Genomic DNA, 25,433 nt, shown 5'->3' with positions numbered 1-25,433 from the left:
CAGAGCATCAGCTACGGCGTTAGTAGGACAAGGAGAAAAGGATGGATGAAACTCAGGAATGTCATCTAGGGCTTGGGGGACACGAGTCTACTGACTTGTTATCATGTTATCAGCTTGATGACCAAGTGTTGTAATCAAAACTAGACCCCAGACCCCAGCCACGGTCCTAATCTTATCAACAAGGCATTCCACTGATCAGCTTCAAGGGTCCCTTGTCATACATTGGTCCTCGGCCCCCCAGCGTTCCCGGTCATACCTCATGATGAATGAGTTGGGAGTAAGTTTATGCATCCGTCCTCAGCCCTCCGGGCATTCCCGGTCATACTTCTTGATGCATACCCTTCCCAGAGTGATCAGACTTTCTGCTCTTGATTGATATGAAAGGCACCTTGCAAGGTTTGGCTCATATGACTGTGACTGGACAGTTCTGACCTTTGTATAGGAATGCAGAACTGCAGGTAACCATAAAGGTGGCTGAACAGGCCTCTTAAGTCTAGCAGCCGCTTAAGTCTAGCAGACCCACACAAAGGAAAGGCAGGTGAGGAGCTGCATGGCTGAAGATGCCAAGGTGGTAGGGGACTGGCAGGGGGGGTGCCCTGGAGGAAAGGTCTGTCCCCCCCTTTGGGGATCATTGCTTTGAGGTGTGACCCTTCTCTGGTGGGATAGAACCTCCACCCCAGCCCACCTGTCCAAGGTGTCCCCAGCAGTGGCCTGGTGTCCCCTTAATTGGGTGGCAGCTCAAGCTCTAGTGAAACTGGCACAGAGCCCCCACCTTCCAGGTGTGAGGATTGTGAAAAATCAGAGCCCCAGGGAGGAGGGGGAGGTGTCAGGCAGGCTCCTGAAGAGGCTGGGCCAGAGAGCGCAGACTGGGACTCAGTGTGGGCAAAGATCTGCGGGGGTGAGAGTGAGCAATTAATTTATTCTGAGTCTGGAGTGAATATTTACTCAAACCCAACCTGGGCAAATGCACTGCAATTTACCCAGCCCATGTTTCCATCCCTTTGCTCTTTCATCTGAATGTTAAAGAGGTGCATTCACTTCCCTCTGCTTTGACAGAACACAGCATCTTATCTGCATAACCATCTCAGAATGTCCCGAGTCTGAGCACCAGATGTAGCTCTGGGGCCTTGGCACCTTGTGGAGGTTGGGAGCCCCCTTCTCTGGCTTGAAGACCCTCGAGGCTGGAAGACTCTGGTCTTCCAGAGACCAGAGGCAGTGGCAGACAGGTAGGGGAGCTGAGCCCCCCAGGACAATAGGACCCAGAGAAGAAAGTTTCTTAGAGTCTCAGCAGTAGGCTTGGGACAATCCCATTCACGCCCCTGTGCCCGCCCCACAAGTGGGCAAGCTGCTGAAGAAATTCCCACATATCCAAGGGAGCAGGAAATGGTGGGTAAGAGATCCAGCCTCTGAGGGGCACTGGAGAGAGATGCGGTGGCGTGGACAGCAGGGACAGGAGTGGTCCTGTAGGGCAGCAGCCCTAGGGCCAATGAGGAAGCAGGTGAGAGGTGTGGTGCCTGGTCAGAGGGTGGGTGTCATCGTGGTGTTGGTGGGGGTGGGATGAGGGGGGAGAGGGAGGGAAAAGGGCCGAGGAAAAGGTGGTGGCGAGGTCAGAGGTGGTGACCAGCCAGGTGCAGCCCTGGGAGCAAGGTCAAGGGGGAGCTGGCTGGGATAGGCTGGAGTTGTCTGTGTGTCCTGATGCTATGACTGGTTCCTCTATGAATCCTTTCCTGACACCTCCAGGCTGTGCCGGGGCTGCTCTGTGTACACACAGTGCCCAGGCTTCCACCATCCCAGCCCTGGGCTCCATCTTGACTCAGTGGCCTCCTCCTTCCAGCCTGTGAGCAGTCTGAGGGCAAGGACGGGGCTGCCCTCGAGTCCCAACGCCTGGCACGCAGAGATGCTGTGCACCGCTCCTCTTGCCAGCGTGACCCTTCCTGTGGAGTGACTAGATCATGCTTATGAGCAGTTCAGCCAGGGGCAGGCCCAGGATGGATGCCTCCTTGGGACGGGAAGTCGGGGTACCACAGTTTCCAGTGAGCCCTGGGAATCCCCCTCCCACTTTCACTGTCCAACCCCCATTCCAGCACACGTCCCCCCTCAACTTCCCTCCCCAGGTTCAAGAGATACTGTCGGAATCATCATTCTTGTCTAACTCCTTTCTGCGGCTAGCCTCAGTTTCCCCCACCACCGGGGTGGATACTGCTTGGCCCAGGAAATGCCCTCTGCCCTCCCTGGAGCACGTGGCCTGTGATTTTCCTTGAACACAGCACTTTGTGACTTTGACGTAAACTTCAAACACAGCCCCCTTTCCTGTCTTCGCATCAAGGAAATAAGTTGAGTTTCAGAGAAACCTGCCGCTAAGAGCACGTCAGGCCTTCCGCCCCGGCTCCCAGCCCGGCCTGGGCCTCTGCACTGCCGCTGGGGTGTCCAGGTGAGTGGCCATCCCGCCTCTGGCCCTCTGACCCTGTCCTGCCATGATTGGAGATGGTGGTGGTGGGGGCAGCTGGCAGAGGGTAAATAAACCCCTCCCATTCCCAGCACGAAACCCTGGGTGTGTGAGGTATTAGTTAAGTGGCAGGCGCCTCAGTTTAGGGGTTCGGCTGTAGAGAAGCCCAAGTTGGTTTCTTGGGCCCATCTTCTTCTTCTAGGACAGGCTTTCTTTTGCCGTTGGGGGCCAGAGAACTTACAGGTGGCTGTTTGCTCTGACATCCATCGGTACATCCCCAGGTAAGTCAGTCCCGATGGAGCAGTACCTGGCCACCATCTCGAGGGATGGCTTGGGTCTGGTGGGGGAAGATGGAGCCAGGAGACCACTGGGGAGAAGCAGGAGGTCCATGGGACTGGGATGGTGTCCAAATGGAGAAGGAAGCAGATGTAGCTTGTGGCCACCCTGAGGGAAGTAAGCCTCCAAGAGCGTGGCGGAGGGTAGTGCGTCCTGGGGACATAAAGATGCCTGGATTTCTGCTGGGTTCCATCAGGCTGACACCCTTGGCTCCGGGAAGCAGAGAAACCACCAGTGAAAGCAAACAAGTGCTGTGGCTCCCAGGCCACCTGAATATGAGGAGGACCCCAAGGGGCTGGGGTGGCAGTCACAGTCTCCCACAAGGACACGCTCTTGTAGGAGAGCTCAGGTTACAGGGGACCCAGAGAGGTGACGGGCCCAATGGCTCATGTCCTACCCAACTGCTGTGTGTCCTGGGCAAGATGATTTGCTTCTCGGAATTTCAGCTTATGTACCTGTTTGTATTTGCAGATGCAAATATCAGCACCTTGTAGGTGCTTAGCTGATGACAATGAGAGGTTGGAAAAGGCGTCTTAGACAGGAAAAAAGTCTTGGCAGGGTTGTGTGGTAGACAACTCAAGATGAGCTGCCTTACTTTAGGCAGGCCAATGAACATACAGTAAGTGCTTAGTAAAACCTTGCTGTGAGATTATGGTTGGGGACTTCTGGGATGGATGGTTCTCAGCTGTCACCTGTGAAGGGTCATCTGCCAATGTAGAATGACTTTTTCCTTTTATCACCTGCTGTCCAGCTTCACCCACACAGACCCGGCAGGGACACCCAGCAAATAGGCAGGCAGGATGTGTGTTTACATGTACTTTATGGGGCCCGGCCATGTAGACACAGGTCCTGGCTCTGCCACTTACTTAATGTGCTATGTGACCTTGGACGAGTCACTTCACCTTGTGTGTTTCAGGTCCTGAATCCACATATCCTCTACTCACAGGGTTCTTGTGAGGGTTAGGTGAGCAAATGTATCTAGAGTGTCTGGCACTTATTAGGTGCTTTATATAGTAATATGCTATATGCATATCACCCCGATCCTAGTTATTACACCCCCTTGGGCAGCCTCAGGCTCTGGACTTCAGAACTCTGCAGACTCTCCCGGCAGCTGTAGCAACCAGACGGCCCCACACCGGTCACTCCTTGCCCACACCAAAGCAAGGGGTTAAGACAGTGGTTCTGACCTGGGGCCAATTTTGCCTCCTCTCGGCCTACCCTGCTCTCCCCCCAACCTGGGGGACATTCAATAGCATTTGAAGACATTTCAGTCATGACTCAGGGTGTGATGGCCGCATCTAGTAGATACAGGCCTGGAACGTGGCTAAACACCCTGCAATGCAGCGGAGAGCACTGTGCTGTCCCCACATCTCTATCAGGCTCTTTCCTCCCGACTCATCCAAGCTTTTCCATCCCCTAAGCCTTTTACAGCTCCATTTATAATTAAAGAGCTTGGCATGAGAGAGAGAAGCTCCCTAGTGAGGACACAGCTCTTAGAACCCAGGTCGTAGAGGAGGGTGTCAGGGAACTGGTCTCCCAACATTGTTTAGTCAGCAGTCAGTCTGCTGGATGATAAGTAGCCCCAATCCCTCCCCACTGTACTTTGAGCTTGGCCAGCTCTGGCTCTGGGAGTACATGGGTGCCCCAGGGAACCCAGCTAAGAGCCATGATTCCATTCCTCTCATGGACACTCAGTAAATGGTGAATGCCAGCTGCTAGGCCAGAGACACCTAGGCTCAAGTCCTGACTGCCACTTGCCCGCCATGTTGTTCTGAATGTGACATTAACCTCTCTGAACCTCGGTTTCTTTAATTGAAGCATGGGGGTAACATCCCATTGAATGGAATTGTGGTGAGGATTAGGTTAAATGGATAATGCTCAGAAAGGGTGTAGTGAGTTCCTCGTCCAGGACAATCGCTGTTGTCGCTCTTACCCTTGGACAAATAGTTAGTCACACTTCGCTTGACGATGGGGATGTGTTCTGGGAAATGTATCGTCAGGCGATTTTGTTATTGTGCAACGCCTGGAATATACTTAACATACAGGTGGGATGGCCTCCTTCACACCTCAGCTGCATGGTGTACGCTACTGGGACCGCCATGGTTCTTGCGGCTTGTTGTTGACTGAAGTGTGGTGAAATGATCATGACTGTATTGGAAAGAAGCAAGGGCTAAAAGTAGAAAATGAGACAGCAGTAGGCCTGGCCTTGGGGAGTGCGGCCTGGTCAGAGACAGAGGAGCAAAGAGACGATGGTCATATGTGGTCGTCAAGGCTGGGATGTGGGAGGAGGAGTCCCTGGGAGGAGAGGGTGCTTGACAATTTGGGCAGGCAAGTGGGAATCATGGAGCACTTCTGGGAGGAGGAGACACTGCGGGAACCTGAAGCATTTGTCTTGGAGAAGGGTGTGGGCGCTATTCCAGCCACAGGGAACAGCCAGGGCAAAAGCTCCACTGGGCCGTCCTCTCCTCTCTCACACTGGCTAGTGAAGGATGCTTCCAGGTCCACCATTCACTTCACTCTTCTAAGAAGCCCCTCTGCCCCTCACCTCCCCACCCGCAGGCTGCCAGGATTGCAGAGGTGTCTCCTTCCATCACAGTAGGCTAAGCTGCATACCTTTCCAGGTCCTCAGTGTCACCAGCCTCTGCACACTGCAAACATTTATTGGGTACCTAGACAATTTCTACTATGCAGTGCTTGCATTCTACTCCAGGACAAAGATCATACGTCAACAAGTTGATAGATATATCACATCCTCAGTGGCGAAGAACGAAGCTGGGTCAAGGATAGAAAGAGGGAGAGATAATTTTAGAGAAGCATCAGGGAAGACCTCTTGGAGGAGGTGACATTTAGGTAGAGACCTGAATGAAGCAAGAGAGACTGGGAGAAGAGTGTCTGGGTGGAGGGAAAGATAGTGCAAAGGTCCTGAGGTTGGACCACACCTGATTTGTTCAAGTGACCTGAACAGTAACATCAGGAGGTGGGGAGTGAGTGAGGCAAGGAGGTAGTGGGGCAGATTGTGCAATCCCTCGGGTGCTGTGAGGACATGGGAGTTCTGGAGGGCTGTGAGCATAGAAGGACATGACATCACACATGTGTCCAGGTCCTGGACTCAGCGCTTGGGGAGCCCACGGAATTGCCACAGCTCCCCAGTGTCCTCTCCTCTCCCCAAGTCCTCTAAACCTTCGCAGTCCCCATTTTCCAGACAGGTGCGCTTAACTCACTGCCCAGGACCACACCACTACTGCACAGGAGATCCAGGATTCTAGAATTTGAATCTGATGCCCTGGTGTCAGGAAAAAGATACAAAGGAACCTATCGCTGTCCACGGTGCAAGGCTGACTACTGTGACTGTGACTTACAATGTAACCAAGGTGGCATTGTGTCGACAAATGCCTGTGTTACTTCTGTTGGTCAGCACAAAGAGCGCCACCAAGGGCGCCACCATGGCCTACAGACTAAGGAGTAGGAACGTGACTTGAGGAGGGACTGTGGTCAGGTAGAGGATTGGCAGTCAGTGAGGGGTACACTTAGTGGGGGTGTTTCTGGTGTTTTGCTGAGGGTACAGTGTGGTTCCACTCTTGTGCCCTCCAACTAGATTCAGATGGATCAGCTAAGTCCTTCTGCAGCCCAGCTACCTCATTCTCCCCTTTGTGCTCTCTTGACAGGTATTTAATTAAGGCTTTTCATGCTCAGAAAATATAGCGGGGAGCAGAGGCGCGGGGATTAAACAAAGCTAAGCCTTCTCCCATGCAGGTCTTCTCAGAGCATTTAAGATGCTAATATGTTCGCCACAGCTCCTGGAAATCTATTTGTCATTTGCTCCCTTTTTCTGAAGTATGTTTGGGATATTGGGTCTCTCTGGAATAGATGCCATTTAGCCTTTCCTTTACCCAAAGAGGAGCCCGAATGATGGAATTTCAGGCAAATTCGTCTTGCCAGTGATGAAAGTCTACGGCCCTGGACCCGGCCTGAAGCCTTCTTCCTCCTCTTCAGGGCCTGGGCAGAGAGAATGAAGCTGGTGCCCAAGTTCTCTGTGGAACTGCACACTCTGGAAAGGCCAAATTAGGACTCTGAACTCCTGAGATACTCAGGATGACTGTGGGGTCATCCAGGCAGGACTGGGGTAGGGGGGTCTCATTTCCTGGGAAGGTCATGGAGTCAGGACAGAAATGTCTGATCCTCCTGTTGAGTGAGTCTAGGGCCAACCAGGAGACGCATGATAGTGTGGATCCTCTGAAAGCTGTTATTTCTGTTGTCATGATTAGCAGTGAGGCAGGGAGGTTGGGCAAAACTGAGAATGCTCAGGGACCCCCCCGATTCTGGAGCACCTTGGCCTCATGTCCAAGGTGGCCAATCGTGGGTGTGGCCCTGCACCCAGCTGAAGGGCCAGCTCTCCCCACCCCCACTTCTGCAGTATCACGCCTCTGGCTACCCAGGCTGCACCTGTGGCCACCGCGGGGAGGAGCCTTGCAAACTGTGTTGCCGACAGTTTCCTGCCACAGCTTCCTGTCTCTGAGACGGGCTTCACTTCCCCCACCCCTCCCCACCGTCCTGGACAAGTCACCACCTTACTAACTTGTCCTGTGTCCTGATACTCTGGGGGAGCAGTTGTAGGAGTCAGTGAGGTAGAGCTGACTGGATTTGGGGAGATGGAGGCATGCAAGGATGATCCTAGTGGAGAACACTGCATGGATGAAAGCATGAATTTGAAGGAAGGCTGACAGCACAACCCAGCTGGAGTATGAGTCAATGAAGAAGGCAGCAGGGAGCCACAGTAGGGTTTTTGAGCAAGGAAGAGTCTGGGGAAGAATAACCTAGAAGCTGCTAGCAGATCCTGGAGCTCAGCTCATGTAGAAAACAGACTGTGGGGTTCAGCCAACCACAGGCACCATGTGAATTGATGCTGAATCTCAGATTTTATTAATAGAAACAGTGGGTGGAGATCAAAGGAGGTGATGCCAGCACAGACTGACCTCAGGAGAAAGAGATCTGGACTAGACAGGGTAGCCACAGATAGCATAGTCTATGTAAGGGGCAGGGGCTGGGGAGTGAACGAGAGTCAGAGAGGGAGGATTCCAGCAAGGAATCAATAACCCTGAGGTTCATCATAAGCAAGAGTGCTGGTGTCCATCACTCAGGAGGCCCAGTATAGAGGGGGCGCTATACACTTGCTGGTGCCGCCCTGCACTGGTGGTGATATTGTTGAACCCCGCTCCCTCCTCCAGTGTCCTTCAGGCACACACTCTTTAATGGAGGGCAGCCTGGGCAGCTGAAAGAAAGGGCCGGAGAGAAGAAAGCATAGTTTTCACACAATAAAATTCACCATTTTAGTGAATTCTGTGAGATTTGACATGCATATAGTTGAGAAAATATCATTTTAATCAAGAAATAAACTATTCTTCCCCCCACCAATTCCTTCATACCCTTTTGTAGGCAGTCCCTCCCCCTTAACCCCCAGCTGCTGGGAACCACTGACACCTTCTCCACTGCCACAGGTTTAAAGGAATCATACAGTTTGTAGCCTTCCGAGTCTGCCATCTTTTACTCGAGCAAGATGCCTTTGAGACAGATCCACATTGTCATGGGTATTAGCATTTCATTCCATTGTAGTGCTGAGTAGCATTCCACTACAGGGTGGACCACAGCTTAGCCATCTGTTGAGAAACATTTGTTTCCAAATTTTGGCAGTTATGCATGGAGCTGCTACAAAGCGCCAGGGCAGGATGTTGTGGGAATGTAGGTTTCCATTTCTTTAGGGTGAATTAACCTCGGATCCCTCCCAACTCTCTTTAAACCTCATAAAATGGTGACACAGTCCTCTGATTGATCACCTGCCTGTAGCTGTCGGGACATCCACGACCCCCCTCGAACCTGGTCCTTTCAATTCTGGTGTCAGAAACATCCATCTGGTGAGATGCAGATCTGGCCCCTCTGGCTGTCCTTACCCAGACTCACCTACTCCCCATCCAGTCTTTTCCTTTCCATCCTAGTGCCTATCCTTGGATACTGGACCCGAGGGCACTGGACCTCCAGGGCAGGCAGCCTTTCTCAACCACAATAGCTTTCTCTCTGCTCCCTGATTAAATTTATTAACTCAGAAGGGCACCTGAGGATACTTCCTCAAAAAAACCTAAGCCAGGATGAACTTGCTGGGCCCACCTTAGTAGAGAAACAACTAGACACTGCCATGGAGAGATAATTTTTTTTCAACATTATATAAATACAAATATATAGGAAAATGGAAAGAATTCTTTGTACACCCACCAGTCACCTCCTAGATCCTACAATAAATGTTTTGCTATATTCACGATAGTCATGTACAGTCAATCCTCATGATCAGTGGAATCTCTCTTTGCCAGTTTTCCTACTTGCCAAAATTTATTTGTGACCCCCAACTGAGCACTGTGTTTTCTTGGTCATCTGAGGACATACATATTCAGAGTAGCAGGACATTCGAGCCAACGGGTGTGTACCTTCCTGCAGGGGTCGAACAAGGCCACACTCTGCTTCCTTATTTCCACTCTCTCTCGTGGTCTATTTGATGCCACATTTTGTGCTTTTTGTTGATTTCACTGTTTAAATAACCCCCAGATTATTTAAGCAGTGCTGACCTGTGGCCTAGTGTTCCTAAGCACAAGAAGGCTGTAAGGAGCTTTGCAGAGAAGATGCATGTTAGATAGGCTTAAGTGCAGTGCCAGTGTGTTGGCTTCATTGCTAATCGACAATACATATGCAATCAGGTGTCTGTAAACAGCAGCACACATAAAGCAAGCTTATGTACTGAACAGCTGGAGAAAAGCTGTAACCAGAGACTCAAGACTTTTTTTTTTTTAAATATTTATGCATACAAGAGCTGGGGTACAGGCCAGAGGTGCGGGGGATGAGGGGGATGAGAGGACTCACCAGAGACAGAGTGGGGAACAGAACAGGCAGACTGACTGAAATACACTGCTGAGGGGAGCAGTGGGCGAGACAGGAGAGGTCTGCTACGCCATGTGGGTTGCTCCCTGGCTGGCTGGGGATTGAACTCGTGCTACAGAGGCTGCAGATTGCTTCATAATGCCGTGCTTAACCCCTTGCGCCACCAGGGAGGGACACAAAAGATTTTTTTATAAAGATTTATTTATTTATGCATACAAGAGCTGGGGTACAGGCCAGAGATGTGGTAGGGGGTGAGAGGATTCACCAGAGACAGAGTGGGGAACAGAACAGGCAGACTGACCAAAGTACACTGCTGAGGGGAGCAGTGGGCGAGTCAGGAGAGGTCTGCTGCGCCATGTGGGTTGCTTGCTGGCTGGCGGGGAATTGAACTTGTGCTGCAGTGGCTGTGGATTTCTTCATAGGTCTCATCTTAACCCTTGTGCCACCAGGGAGACCCTCAAAAGACTTTTAACTTGCTATTCCCTCTACCTGATGCGCCTCCATGCATTCTGAAAAGTTGGGGCCTCCTCATCTGTCAGTTCTCAGCACAATGTTAGCTCCTCAAGAGGTGACCCACCCCAGCTAATGACTTCACAGAACTGGCTTTTTTGTGGCCTCTTCTCTTTTACTATCACTCTATTTTCTTTCTAACGCTGACTTAGTCTGTAATTATTATTTCCCCCCCTGTTTATTCCATTCCCCGCCCCCCCCCCCAGACTATTATCTTCAGGAGGGCAGGGACCATGTCTGTTTCATCCATCCATCTCTCCAGCATCAGCAAGAATTCAACATGGGCATGAGAAATGAATCAATAGTTCCAGGCGCCCGTCTATGCAGGCCAGGGCGGGTGGCTGGGTGCTCCACAAAAGGGTTCTGAGAAGTCAGGGGTCGGCTGGGGCCTCCCGCATCTCAGCCCAGCAGGCTGGGTTCCTCACCGAGTTGACTCCGCCACCCAGTAGGCTCCGCACGCCGGGCTGTGGGGTGTGGGTGCCCTTCGGTGTGGGTTCTCTCTCACCATCTCTGGACCAACGAGCGTGGTTCAAGAGGGGAAGTCGAGGCCCTGACGAGCCCCCAAACACCCTCTAAACCCGCAGAGCACTGAGAACCTGGGCGAGCAAGCAACCTGCCTGGGGAGATGCCGGACCCCGCTGCGCACCTGCCCTTCTTCTACGGCAGCATCTCTCGCTCGGAGGCCGAGGAGCACCTGAAGCTGGCGGGCATGGCCGACGGGCTCTTCTTGCTGCGCCAGTGCCTGCGCTCTCTGGGCGGCTACGTGCTGTCCCTGGTGCACGACGTGCGCTTCCACCACTTCCCCATCGAGCGCCAGCTCAACGGCACCTACGCCATCGCGGGCGGGAAGCCGCACTGCGGCCCGGCCGAGCTCTGCGAGTTCTATTCAAAAGACCCCGACGGGCTGCCCTGCACCCTGCGCAAGCCCTGCAACCGGCCGTCGGGGATGGAGCCGCAGTCTGGGGTCTTTGACAACCTGCGCGACGCCATGGTTCGCGACTACGTGCGCCAGACCTGGAAGCTGGAGGTGAGAGCGGGACGGAGGGGCGGGCGGCCAAGGGAGCAACGAGGACGCGGGAAGCGTGGCTGGGGAGAGGGTGGGATTGGGGCGCTGAAGGAGTGGGATCTTGGCTGGAAACCAGACCTCTGAGGCAGGGCTTGAGGGACACCACCCAGGTGCAGCCTGAAGAGAAGGTGGAGGTGTGAGCTGGGGCTGGAGCGTGGGGAGACTTGGGCTCTGGAGGAGACTAGAGAATGGTTCCGGCAGCAACTGCACTAAGCCGTGCACTATGACCAGTGCCAGATCTTCAAACTGGAGACCAACCTGGGGCTGACTGGGAGGGGGGACCTGGGGTATAGGCCTGTCTGCACCGGGCCTGGGTGTATTGGTCAGGGGCCACGGAGACGGGTGTGTGTGGGGGAGTGGGTACCCTCAACAGCCTGAAGGACCGCACCCTTGGTGTCCCTTGGTAGGGCAGGGGTCTCCTGGAGGGGTCTCGGAGTAGAAGAGGGTTCTTTCTTGTGGCTCTGCCCGGGCGATACTTAAGTCTCCTCTACACCCCCTTCCCTAGGGCGAGGCCCTGGAGCAGGCCATCATCAGTCAGGCCCCCCAGGTGGAGAAGCTCATTGCCACAACCGCCCATGAGCGGATGCCCTGGTACCATAGCAGCCTTTCGCGGGAGGAGGCTGAGCGCAAACTTTACTCGGGTTCCCAGACCGACGGCAAGTTCCTGTACGTGAGGTTTGGGGCCTGGGGCTTTGGGGTGGTCAGACTGGGGCTTGTTGACCAGAATTGCAGAGGTGGATTGCACAGGGTGGGGGAGGACAATGCTCTGTGTGCAGGTGGGCTGTGAAGGGTGAGTCCGAGCTCACATGCGCTGCTAGTGTGTTGTGTGCTTCTGAGTGTGCAAAGGGCCTATTACGTGGGAAAGGAACAGCAGTGGTTAGGACTCCAGAACTGAAGTGCCTGGGCTGGAATTCCACTTCTGCTCTTTATCTCCTGTGGACTCTCGATGAGTAGCTGGACTTGCCTGCCTTGATTTCTTTATTCAACAAATATTTACTGATTACCTACTAGGTGTCAGGCACTGTCGCAGGCATTGGGGCTATGTCAGTGACCCTCCTAGACAAAAAAGATGAATCAGTGAAATGCAGAGAACATCAGATGATGGTAAGTGCTCTGTGTGTAGGTGGGGCCAGGCTGCACATTTAGATTAGGAAGCCTCCTCTGATAGGTGGCTTTTGAGAAAGAATTGGAGGAGAGAAGTGAGCTGTGCAGCTCTCCAGCAGAAGGGTCTTCCTGGCAATGGGGGAATAGCAAGTGCAGGGATTAGGAGGGAGGTTCTTGGCACTTTCCAGAAACAGCAAGGGGCCAGAGTGCTTGGAGTTGAGTGAGTGAGGGTTGGATGGCAGGTGGCTGACTTTTAGCTTGAGTGAGGTAGGAGCCCTGGAAATGTGTTGAAGCAACCCTCTCTACCTGTCCTGCAGAGGATACTATTGCCTACCCAAGGGGCTGTTAGAACAGAATCTCCTGAGTGGCTGTGTATAAAGCAATAGTATATAGTATCTGGCACATACCAAAATCGCGCTAAATGTTAGCTGTTATTACTTGTGGGTGAACGTATGAGTCTCTGCTCATGGCTGAGCCACAGCTGAACCATGTGACTGCTTGTGTTTGTTATTGTAAAGCAGTCTCTCGAAAGCTATTTTAAAAAACCCTGCTGGGTGTTTGAAGGTCCTGCTGGGGCTGCTGCTTTCTGGTTTGGACCACGGTTCCTTTGTATGACAGATGTTTTCCAGATGTCAGCTAAGGTCAGCTTGACGATATAGAGAAACTTGGTGCCTGCCTCTTTCCTGTGTCCTCAGGAAGTCTAGAGCCCTTCCCATGATTTCTGCGAATTTCCAGGGGACTGTCTTCTCATGGTCGATCCTCGGCCTGAGTTCCTGCCTGACTGAACCTTCACTCTCACCCTCCTCCCCTAGGGCAAGCTCCTCTCCTGGGCCTAACCCATTTGGCTAACCCTTTCCTTGATCTCCCACACTTACGCGAGGTGGGCTCATATGTCCCATGAGATGCAGGTCCCAGATTCTGCCGCTAGCTGGTAAAATAATTTTTTTCACCCTGCCAAACAGATGTAGGCTGTAAATTAGAGTGAAGTTTCCAAAGCTTTTGAGGGAACTCGTGAATGCACGTTATCGTTAATGCTCAGCTGCAAAGATGACTTTGGAACAACCTGAGAAAGGGCTATTTTCTCCAAGAAGGTAAACTTCGCATCTGTATCAGCTCTTGTGACCTAACAAACAGACCCAAATTTACTTGTTGAAAACAACAAAGTTTATCACTTCTTGTGAAACTGTGAGTCAATCGAAGAGTTGTGGTTTGGGTCATCTGCCTGGGACTGAATAGGTTGGAATAGCCAAACTCGTGTATTTGGCTCTTGGCTCAGTGTCATTTGGGTTATGGGGATGAGTTGGCCATGGTGCTGTCATCACCCAGCAGGCTGGAGCCTGGGCTTGTTCACATGGGGTTGCTTGTAGGGCTCCCTGAAACAGGCAGAGATGGCAAGTTGCAACACACAAGCACTTTTCAAGCCTCTGCTTGTGTAATGTTTCTGAGGTACTGTTGGCTAAAGCAAGTCATATGGCCAAGATCAGAGTCACTATCAGGAAGGCAGTGCCCCAGGGACAAGAAATGAGGCAGCCATTTTGGCAAATGGCCTATTGGGGGCTTGTTAAAGGTGCTTGTAGTGAAGGTAATGGGCATCTCAAGCATCGGCATTGGGGGTTATCTTTCTTCCCCTTTGGACTGTAAACTTGAGGTCAGAGCTTGCATCTGGTACTTCTAGAGGGCTCCATCACTTCTGGCAGGTGCTTGTCCAGATGTTACCCACCTTTATCCAGATGGTGCACATGCTCCCTCTCGGGTGTGATGCCCACTAAGACATTGCCAGCATTTGGTCACATGACCACACACATTCACCTCTCACTTGCTCTTGCACATGGAACCCAGGTGCCTGAATATCCGGGGGTTCCCTCCAAGCCCAACCCTAGGAAAGGCAGTTCTGCCGTGCTCCTATTGGTGAGGCTGATTCTTTCTCCTGTTCATGTTTTTCCCATCAGGAAGTGTAACTTCATCTTTCTTTGTTATTGCAGTCTAGAGTTCCTCCTCTGATTTTTTTTTTTTAAAGATTTATTTATTTATTTATACAAGCACTGGGCAGCCAGTAGCACGGGAGGGTGAGAGAATTCACCAGAGCCAGAGTGGGGAACAGAACAGGCAGACCGACGAAATACACTGCTGATGGGAGCAGCGGGTGGCAGGAGAGGTCTGCGCGCCACGTGGGACCCTTGCCGGTGGCCGGGGATCGAACCGGCGCTGCAGAGGCTGTGGGCAGCTTCCCAGCCCAGTGCTCAACTGCTGTGCCACCAGGGGAAGCCCTCCTCCTCTGATTTCATCTCAAGTCCCTAATTTATTTTTTTGTTTCCCAGTCTCACCCTGGAGTCTGTCTTTGCCTCTCTTTTGTCTTTGTTTTTCTTTCCTCTTCTCTCCTCCTAGTCTGTCTTGCCTTCCCACCTCACATTCACACAAATATACACATACAGATGATGATTCCACTAGTCTGGTGATATTAATACTTTCCCCCAGATTCCTTAAGTCATCCTGCAAGTATGAAAGGCTTCTGGGGAAGGGGGTGCAAAAAGTGAGTGGAGGTGGAACAGGTGGCATTCTGAGCCCCCACTGCAGCCAGCTTTCAACTGTTTCATATCTTAAACGCCTATGGAAGGCATTTCATAGAGAAAAGTTTGCAGTCTTTTTTCCATAAACATACCAGAGATTGTGACAGAACTTGGAGTTGACTAGTCTATTGAGGTAAAAGCATCTCAGGAGAATCAGGGTCAACAGCTTTGAGCAAATGTGAGTGCTTTGGATGTCCGGCTGGTTTCAAAGACAGATAGGATCAGCGTTGACTGTGGGAGGTTGAGGCTGAGGGAGCTAGGATCAGGGTTTAGTCCAGAGGTCGGGGCTGGCACTGAGTTTAGAAACAGTTGGAACAGTGACGTTGTGAGTCACAGTAACTCATGCTGGGGAAATATCAAGAGACTAAAAGCAGCACAGTGAGCAAGAATCCTGGAAAATCAGGCAAGGGAGGCTAAGACAGCAACCATTGGAGATTCTTCTGTGGTTCCTCCAGTTCAATAACTATTTTCTCAATATGTAGTTAGGTCTAAGGTCAAAGCTGTAGGCACAGAACCTTGCATGGGGTAGGGGTGATAGGAATCCCTGGTAGATCACCATGCCTGCGTTGGGTCTAGAATGATCTAATTTTGATACAATGGAACAGGTATGATAAAAAGACCCATGCTGCTCAGGCCTGCAATTTAGAGCAAGGCCATGATTACCTTTGGCCACAGTGCAGAGGTGCTGAGCATGGGGTGGAATTGTACCTAGTGATGTTTGCTGCAAAACTTGCTTCATTTCCATATAATTTCAGTGTGATTGATTCAACTTGAAAAGAAACTTGATCCTTGGAAAGGGTCTTAAAAAGTATATTTAGGGCCTCCCCGGTGGCGCAGCGGTTGAGCGTGGGGTTGTGAAGCTGCCCGCGGCTTGAAAAGTATATTCAATCCCCGGCTGCTCCCCGGCCACCGGAGGAGGGTCCCACATGGCGTGAGGACCTCTCCTGCCGCCCGCTGCTCCCCTCAGCAGTGTGCTTCGGTCCTTCTGCCTGTTCTGCTCCCCTCTCTGGCGCTGGTGAATTCTCTCACCCTCCCGCGCTTCTGACTGTACCCAGTGCTTGTATAAACAAAACAAACAAATAAACAAAAAACAAACAAACAAATAAAAAAAATGCCTCTATTAAAAAAAAAAAAAAGTATATTTAGTGTTGGGCCTCCCCGGTGGCTCACTGGTTGAGCGCTGGGTTGCGAAGCTGCCCGCAGCCTCTGCAGCGCCAGTTCGATCCCCGGCTGCTCCCCGGCCACCAGAGGAGGGTTCCGCATGGCGCGCAGACCTCTCCTGCCACCCGCTGCTCCCCTCAGCAGTGTACTTCAGTCCTTCTGCCTGCTCTGCTCCCCGCTCTGGCTCTGGTGAATTCTCTCACCCTCCCGCGCTTCTGACTGTGCCCAGTGCTTGTATAAATAAATAAATAAAAATAAATAAATCTTTAAAAAAAAAAGTATATTCAGTGTATCTCAACATTAGTGATCACAGACCCCTTTGGGGATCTTACTGGGGCTAAACCCCTCTCTCAACACTCTAGAACTTATGTGCCCCAGAGATTTTGCATGCCTTTGTATCAGATCATGGTTGATCCTGAACCTCATGCTAGGAGCTCTTTTCAGGCAAAGAACCTCCGATTTACTTCATTGATCTCATTTTGCATGTGTGGAAACTGAGCCACACAGAGGCTAAGCAACTTGTTTGGGACCGCACAGGTAATCTGTAACAGATTGGCTCTCAGACTTAAGTAGCAATTAACTGCAAGTTAGAAATGGATTTGAATCCTTTATTCAACTCCCACGTTGAGCTTGTTCATGTGGCTGCAGATTAGGCAAGAGATGTAATTGCCTTATGCCTCAGTTTCTTCATCTTTAGTAACTAATAATAGTGTCTGTGAAGAATGGTATGAAGATTAAATACAAATATGCGAAGAATTTGTATCTTCAATAGTAGCTCTTATTTTTGGTTACCATTATCAGAGTCTGCATATTTTTTTTTTCTCATTGCAAACTCAAAATTCTTATTTTTTTATTTTTTATTTTTTAAATTTAAATGTTATTTTTATATTCTCCATACAATTACAACCCCCTTATTTTGACCCCAAGCCCTCCTTTCCCTGCCCCCCACCCCCCATAGAGTGTCGCTTGTTCATAGTTATTTGTTGATTTTGATATATTCTTTCTTATAGTTATTCTTTTTCCCGGTCCCTTATTTAAGTTTTCCAGATTCCTCCTATGAGTGAGACCATCCGGTATTTTTCTTTTTCTTTCTGCTTATTTCAGAAGATACAAGTTGATTTCTCAGCCTGTATCTCTAGCTTAAGCTCAAGTTTTAACTGCAAGGACATAGAACTGCCACCACCTGGTGGTTTTTGGTAAATATAGAAGAATTTGTGGTATTAAAATATATATGGGGACTCACCTGTGTCTTTGCTTATGTGGTTATTAATTAAGAATGAATGACTGCCTTCCATGAACTCACATGTCTCTTTCCAAAGAGGGGGTATCAGTTAGCCTTTACAGTATAATAAAACACCCTAAAATGTCATGGTTTCAATTAACAGTCATTTAATCCCACTTGATGCAATGGCTGGAAATTTGGACCTAGCTCAGCTGGGTGGTTCTTCTGCTGGTTTTTTTCAAGCTCACTCATGAGTCTGCAGTCCACTAGAGGGTCGATTGAAAATGGATGATTTAGGAGGCCTTACTCACATACCTAGCAGTTGGCAAGCTGGGGTGCCTCTGGCAAGCTGGGGTGTCTCCAGCAGGTTAGCACAGACTACTTCTCATGGTGCTCCAAGGGCTGCTGGGAGTGGCTGGCAGGCACGCTCCAGTTCTCAGCCTCTTTTCATGCTTTTCCTGTGTCATGTTTGTTAATGTTTTCTTGACCAAAGCAAGTCACATAGTCAAGCCCTGCTTTAGGAGACACAGAAACAGACTCTATTGATAGGAAGAAGTGTCTAATACTGTGGCTTTTCTTTTCTTTTCTTTTTTTTTTTTCAATATTCACACACATTTGCTGGCGAATGACTGGGTGTTGAGTTTCTGTTGTCAGTTCAAAACTTAAGCGTTCACCTTAAGAGGTGTTTTCACTTCTCAGAAGAGGAGAGAAGTAGTTAGAGACCACGACCTCTGGGCTAGTTCACGAGCCTGGGTGTGGAAGTGCTTTCCTTTCTGTGTGACATTCGTGTTTCTTAGTTTGCTATGGGGTTCTCTTCTTTTCTCTTGGGCACCCCCGCTTTTTGGTTTCCCAGCTGTCGCTGGCTAGGCTGGGAACTAATCCCCCATCATTATATTGTTCCCCAAGGAAACTGCTATCTGAGGGTGGGGTGTTTATAGCCCCCAGTCTGCCCCTCACTCAGGTTTTTTTAAAAAAATTTTTTTTAAAGATTTATTTTTACAGGCACTAGGGTACAGGCCAGAGGCGCGGGAGGGTGAGAGGATTCACCAGAGACAGCGTGGGGAGCAGAACAGGCAGACGACTGAACTACACTGCTGAGGGGAGCAGCAGGCACGACAGGAGAGGGCTGCCATGCCTCACTCAGGTTTTGGCGTGACCGTTTAGGAATATTTCACTGTCCCTTGGGCCTAATGAAGAGCCTGGTTGTAAGGTGGCCCCTGTCTGCTATGTTCACCACTGTATCCCTACCCTCAGGGTAGTGCCCAGCATATGCTACATACTTAGGAAATATTTGCTCAGAGGGGGGCCCAAGAGTCCCCCCTCCTCCAACTGCTCTCATCCCTCCATTGGAAGTACATACATAACTAGAACGTTGTGCCAGAGACTCAAAATACAACCATTGCCTGGTTTCACCATGGGGAGTGGGGCTTAAGCATCTGGCTCTAGATGTGTGTTGTGTTCATATGTTGGGTGTGATCAGGTTGGCCTGTGTGTGCACACGTGTGGATGGATCGCTTCCCATGGCACAAAGGTGCCGTCTTTGAGGGGCGCTAGTCCCATTCATAGACTTGGAAGAGTTGCTTATTTTGGCAAACTTTCAAATGAGGACAATCAGGGGTTCCTTCTGTTGAAGGTTAATCTGTTATGATGACAAGGTGATTCATTCAGATTTGTACACAGCACAGGTGCCATGAGCTTGCTTGTGTTGCATTTCATATAGAAATGAGTTTCTCTTCCCAATAGAATACTATTAAATCTACCCGTGTGTCCCTGAGAGAGGCTCTATCTTCCATGGAGGGGCAAATATCCCTTGACGGATGGCCTGTGTACACCCTGAACAACCAAATGTGCCCCCAACCCAGTAATTGAGTGTCTTCTATGGAAAGCCAACTATTCGGCCACGGAGGGCCAGGCGTCCCCTGCGGATGGCCAAATGTCCCCCTGGATGGTCAGGTGTCCAACTGTGAGTGGCAGGGTGACGGGCATTCAGGGACCTGTCTGCTCTGTGGATGGCTGTGTCTCCCTGTGAACACGCCATTCTCCCTTTGGCTCCCCACTCTACCCACCGGAAATCTGGATGATGAGTAAGGCCTGACCCCAACTCCCACCATCACTGCCACTTCTTTATGAAGTAATGTGGTGCAGAGTCCGCAGGATATGTATGCAGGAAGTGGGGTACAGGAGGGGGTACCAGAGGAGGGGCCAGCTCGTTGTAGGAGTGACGTCTCCTCCTTGTCCCCACCAGGCTGAGGCCCCGGAAGGAGCAGGGCACGTATGCACTGTCCCTGATCTACGGGAAAGCCGTGTATCACTACCTTATCAGCCAGGACAAGGCGGGCAAGTACTGCATTCCCGAGGGGACCAAGTTTGACACGCTCTGGCAGGTAAGTTGCCCATCTACCCTGTTGTGGGAGAGAGGCTGTGGTGGCATGCTCAGGCTCTTAGGGGAGAGAGGAGCCCTGGCCCTGACCCCCTCACCTTGCAGCTGGTAGAGTACCTGAAGGTGAAGGCCGATGGGCTCATCTACTGCCTGCGGGAGCCCTGCCCCAATGCCACTGCCAGCGCCAGCTCAGGTGAGTGGGGTAGTGGACATGGCGTGAGCAGAAGACCCCCTCCCCCACCATCTGACTGTCTTTTTTGCTCCCCCAGGGGCCGCTGCTCCCACACTCCCAGCCCATCCATCCACATTCACCCACGTGAGTAGGCTGGCATCTAAGGTTGGGACCCCAAAGTTGGCGGGCGGGCGATGGATCCTGTCCCCAGGGTGAGGCTACACTGGAGTTGGGACAGAAGAGGGTCCCCCAGCACTGCCCCTGGGAGTCCTCAGAGGAGATGGGTCTCATGAGAGCACTGCCCTGGTGCCCTCTACTTGGGCCCTCGCACCCATGCTGACCCTGTGACCTTTAACCTCAGAGACGGATCGACACCCTCAACTCAGATGGATACACTCCTGAACCAGGTGAGCTGACAGAGGTTGAGTGTGCGGGCCTGTCTGAGGCTGGGAGCAAGGTCCCTGGCTGCGTTCTGGGGTGGAGTGAGAGGGGTGTGGGCCAGGGCTGCCCCGTGGCGGTGGCTTGGTTTGTCCTGTGCACACACCACTCTGCTCACGCCTGCCTGCGTGCACGTACATGGGGTCCCTGCCGACTCACAGGGGGGTACAGTGGCTGTGTCTGGGCTGCATGGGCACAGACATACCTGTTAAGCATCGGTATGTGTCAGGCAGACTCCCAGCTTGTGTATTTATGAACTCATCGAATTCACTTAACATGTCATAGGAAGTTGTTATGATTATTCTTCTCATTTATGGATGAGAAAGGAAAGCAAGTAGCTTTCTAAGGTCCTAGGTAGTGCTGGAGTGGGATCTGAACCCAGGCAGGGAGGCTCCGGAGCCTTGTTCCTGCTGCAGACGCTCATGTGTGTGACAGGAAGCCAGCCTGCCCACGTGTGTGCGCAGGGGACAAGTGTGGCTGCGTGTCCACCTTCAGAGTCCTTGTAAATGTGGCTAGTGCTGCACACACAGATACGCCAGGCACAGGCATGGGTGCACATGCCAGTGCACACCTCTGCACAGGTATGCGCACTCCAGCTGGCACACTCTGGCTACTCTTGCAGACATGCCTTTGGACCCCAGCACACACAGACACATGGGTGGGAGTGAACAAGGGTGAAAATGCATGAACACACAGGGACATACATGTGTGTGCACACTCCAGCCAGTGCCCATTTTTATACACTCTCACAGATGCACACACCTTTAGAGTCCACTTGGGTGTGTCTTCCCAGTACACTTATGGATGGGCCCAGGAATACATGCAAGTGTATACACACTTGAACACACGTGTACACATGTGCCTGTGTATGCTCTGGACGATGCACCCCTGTCCAGGACACGTACTTGTGGGCTGCCAGGCTGTCCTGTGCTCCCCAGCTGTCATCTGTCTCCCTCCTCCTGACTGTGGGTTCCCACCTGTGTGTGTGCCAGCGCGCCTAACATCCCCAGAGAAAGCTCGGCCAATGCCCATGGACACCAGCGTGTATGAGAGCCCCTACAGTGACCCCGAGGAACTCAAGGACAAGAAGCTCTTCCTGAAGCGTGAGAACCTCCTGATGGCTGAAATTGAACTTGGCTCTGGCAACTTTGGCTCAGTGCGCCAAGGCGTCTACCGCATGCGCAAGTAGGGTCACCCTTGCCTTGGTGGGGTGAACCTCTGTGGTGGGAAGCAGAGGAGGAGCGTGCCCTCATTAGGCCTTGCGGGTTGCAGTCAGGATGTCATATTAGTATGCTTGGGAACAGCTCCTGGGGCAGCATGCCGGTGGGTTCCTAGAACAGCGCATAGGCAATGCTTGAGAAGGAATGAGCAAAGCAGCCTCAGCCAGTGAGAGACTGGGCTGGGCTGCAGTTGCAACAGAAGCTTTGGCCAACCCCGGGGAGCTACAGAGAGGCCTCCCCTGTACCTCTGCATGGACCAGTCATTTGAGGCAAGTTACCCCTGGGAGGGGTATAACTTCAAGGCAATTCTTTTCATTGAGGAGCTGTTTTTGGTGAGGAACTCAGCTCTGAGTTGCCTGAGCCAACACTTCTGATAGCCAGGGGAGGAATGAGGCCTTGACCCTGAAAAGAGTCAAACTACAGGGTCCACTCATAAAGTCCAGGGAGTAGAGGCAGATTGGGGGACATAAAGGGGCTGGGCAGGACCCATGCAGTTCATGCATGCACCGCCCCCCCCCACCCCGGGTATGCATGTGTGCAGGAAGCAGATCGACGTGGCCATCAAGGTATTGAAGCAGAGCACAGAGAAGTCAGACAAGGATGAGATGATGCGTGAGGCACAGATCATGCACCAGCTGGACAACCCCTACATCGTGCGACTTATCGGTGTCTGCCAGGCCGAGGCCCTCATGCTGGTCATGGAGATGGCAGGCGGTGGACCTCTGCACAAGTTCCTGTTTGGGAAGAAGTGAGCCCCGGGCAGGCTGGGTGCTAAGGGCTGGGGGCTGGTCCTGTCCACTCACACTCTTGTATACCACCCATGAGTGCACCCAGTTTTGCAAGCCCATCCCCTGTACACTCTGACACTCATCTTCACATTGGCAACACAGAGCTGTTAACCATGTGGATGGCAGAGCCTGACCCCTGGACATGTATAAGATGTATAAGTTTTCAAATTGTGGATAATATTTAAAGCCTTGAGACTGGATGAGGGCAGAAGTTATTGCCTTTTTTTTTTTTTAAAAAAAAAAAAAACAACCAACAAGCCCTGCATCCCCAGCCTCATTCCTGGCACAGAGGGTGCTAAATAAGCATCTATTGAACACAAGCTCACCTAGGACAGAGAAGTGGACTTTGCCCCTTGGGAACTTGGGTTATCCCTTCCCTGCTAACCCTACCTTTCCTGGCACCACAGGGAGGAGATCCCCGTCAGCAATGTGGCAGAGTTGATGCACCAGGTGTCCATGGGGATGAAGTACCTGGAGGAAAAGAACTTCGTGCACCGTGACCTGGCAGCCCGCAATGTCCTGCTGGTCAACCGGCACTATGCCAAGATCAGTGACTTTGGCCTCTCCAAGGCCCTGGGTGCCGATGACAGCTACTACACTGTGAGCTCCCATCAGCAGGGTGCCCAGATGCATGGGGCTGGTGGGTGGAAGGTCCCTGAGCCCTGCCCTAACAGCATCTTCCCCTTCCCAGGCCCGCTCAGCAGGGAAGTGGCCGCTTAAGTGGTATGCCCCTGAGTGCATCAACTTCCGCAAGTTCTCCAGCCGCAGTGATGTCTGGAGCTATGGCGTCACCATGTGGGAGGCCTTCTCCTACGGCCAGAAACCCTACAAGGCAGGTGTAGGCAGAGGTGGGTGGATGGCTGGGCAGGAAGAGGGTTAGGGTGAGGGCCCTGGTTACTCACATGTGCACTTATCTCTGCTTGAGCAGAAGATGAAGGGACCCGAGGTCATGGCCTTCATTGAGCAGGGCAAGAGGATGGAGTGCCCACCAGACTGCCCACCCGAAATGTACAAGCTCATGAATGACTGCTGGATCTACAAGTGAGTGTGGGGGGCAAGAGGGGACCTGCTGATCCGGGTCTGGGACAGGGATTGGTACCCAATCATCAGTCCAACTTAATGCTATCCAATGTCATTCCACCCAAACTCACCCTATTCTTGAGCTTTCCAACACTCAGTACCTTTATTCCACTTGCACCTGTGCTTAATTCTTCAAACATTGACCCTCCAGTGCCCGACTGGGCCAACATCCCCACACCTGGCCTGCAGACACCCATCATCTGAAACCTCTGTCCCCCACCAGCCAACACTGGATACTTCACACATGGATCTGGCAACACTTAAATAAGTCAGTACTCTACTATCCAACAGATGATACCAATACTGAGGATACCGGCTAATATTCTAGTATCTAATTTCTTAATCCACCACCAGCCAACATTCAACGCCTAATTACCAGGGCAGGCCACAGTGACACACCCAAACATTCAGTATTTTCAAAATCCTACCTCTGGTTGAAGCCCAGTGCCCAGCAATGGACATTCCAATGGCTGATACCTTTCCTGCCTCAATATCTACTGACCAACATCTCTGACACTGACACTAAGACACCCATGAGACTTACCCATTAGATATTTACCCATAACTAAATATCACCCTATTTGTGACAAACAAATCATAAATGATCAGTCCCTCCCCACCCCAACATGTATTACCCAGGAAACACTCAGTTTCCACCAACACCCCAATACCTATAGTCTAGCACTAAATACCCCAACACAATACATGGATAGTCCACACACAAAACCACTAGTACCTCAGTCTCCGCTGGCTGAGCCCACCCTCAGTACTCCGACCTGCTCGAGAATGGGCAGCATACTTGCCCCTCCGTGTGCCCTCACCTAGCACACAAACACCCTGGCTCTTAATATATTCAGTGTCCCAGCTCCCCATGCTCAGTAGCCATCGCCCCAACCTAAATGAATTCATTTCCATAAATCCCCACCAGTTAACACTTGATAGATGGTTTCCCCAACGTCCCGTATGTCGGCAGCTCTTCCATGAGGTGGTACAGCAATACTTGAGTTCCAGTGTTGCTGGAACTCCCAAGAGATCTCCCTGTTACTCAGTACCCTCCCACCACCACACACAGCCCCACTGATTTTCTGGGCCCCGTGCATGTCTACCCTCACGCTGACATTGGGTTCTGGGATGTGGTCAGTGGCCTTGATCTACCACAACCCACAGGTGGGAGAATCGCCCAGACTTCCTGACCGTGGAGCAGCGCATGCGGACCTACTACTACAGCATGGCGAGCAAGGTGGAAGGCCCCCCGGGGAGTGGAAAGGGAACTGAGGCTGCTTGTGCCTGAGCCTCAGACTGTCTGGGGCTTTCGGGCCTCTGCACCCCAGCCCTTTCTCCTGTGCACTCAACCCTAGCCCCGGACCTCCGTCTGGCAGGGCGCTCCTGGCCTGGCCACCATGCTCTCTGGTTAATGTGAAGAATAGGGTGTTACAGCCTGGTCCTGGGCTGAGGTCTGCTGGGGGACTCTGAGCTGCGGGGGTACTGCTTACAACAAGGACCCTTTTTTCCTCTGGGCCCTGAAAGGCAAGCCTCTGGGAATCTTCAGGCGGCAAGTCCTAGATCATTGGAATAAACTCAGCTTCTCTCTTGTTTGAGATGCCTCATCTTTTCTGGGGAGAAGGTGGGACCAGGAATGGGGTCGGGTCACTGAAAGGGGTTCATGAGAAGTGCCTGAAAGCAATTTTTCTTGTGCGGGCCCAGACATGACCCCCAGGATCGGAGGGCCGGGTTTCTCACGTCGCCAGCCTGGGAACATGTTTATGCACATGAGGGGCTATGGCAGTGTGGGGAAATTGAGGCAGGCTGAGTGTGGGGGCCGGGGGACTGTGCGCATCGGGGCCTCAGGTTCCCTACTCGTGTTAATTGCATGAGAGGGGCACTCTCCACGCTGGGGACGTGTTAGCATCACTTGGAAAGATTTTAATAAATGCTTATCCCTCCTCCCACGTCCCACCCAAGGGAAATATTTTAAATATTTTTGAAAAGAGTATTTTAAATTCTCTCCGGGTGAACCTATTA

At 51.7% G+C, this 25,433-nt stretch overlaps 1 protein-coding gene across 1 annotated transcript; it reads left to right on the top strand.

Moving 5' to 3' along the window:
• Positions 1–10,838: 10,838 nt before the first annotated feature.
• Positions 10,839–24,702, top strand: ZAP70 (zeta chain of T cell receptor associated protein kinase 70; the record flags this gene model as incomplete). The annotated part of the gene is made up of 12 exons (XM_084235196.1): positions 10,839–11,240; positions 11,785–11,945; positions 19,579–19,717; positions 19,819–19,906; positions 19,983–20,029; positions 20,247–20,292; positions 21,316–21,508; positions 22,085–22,291; positions 22,739–22,931; positions 23,023–23,163; positions 23,260–23,372; positions 24,579–24,702. 12 exons carry the CDS (start codon positions 10,839–10,841, stop codon positions 24,700–24,702), a joined length of 1,854 nt encoding a protein of 617 aa, XP_084091322.1.
• Positions 24,703–25,433: the final 731 nt, after the last annotated feature.

The sequence above is a fragment of the Talpa europaea genome, assembly GCF_964194135.1.
Source record: "Talpa europaea genome assembly, chromosome: 6".
NCBI lineage: Eukaryota > Metazoa > Chordata > Mammalia > Eulipotyphla > Talpidae > Talpa > Talpa europaea.
The sequence above is the reverse complement of the archived record's forward strand: the minus strand, read 5'-3'. Positions and strand labels throughout refer to the sequence as shown.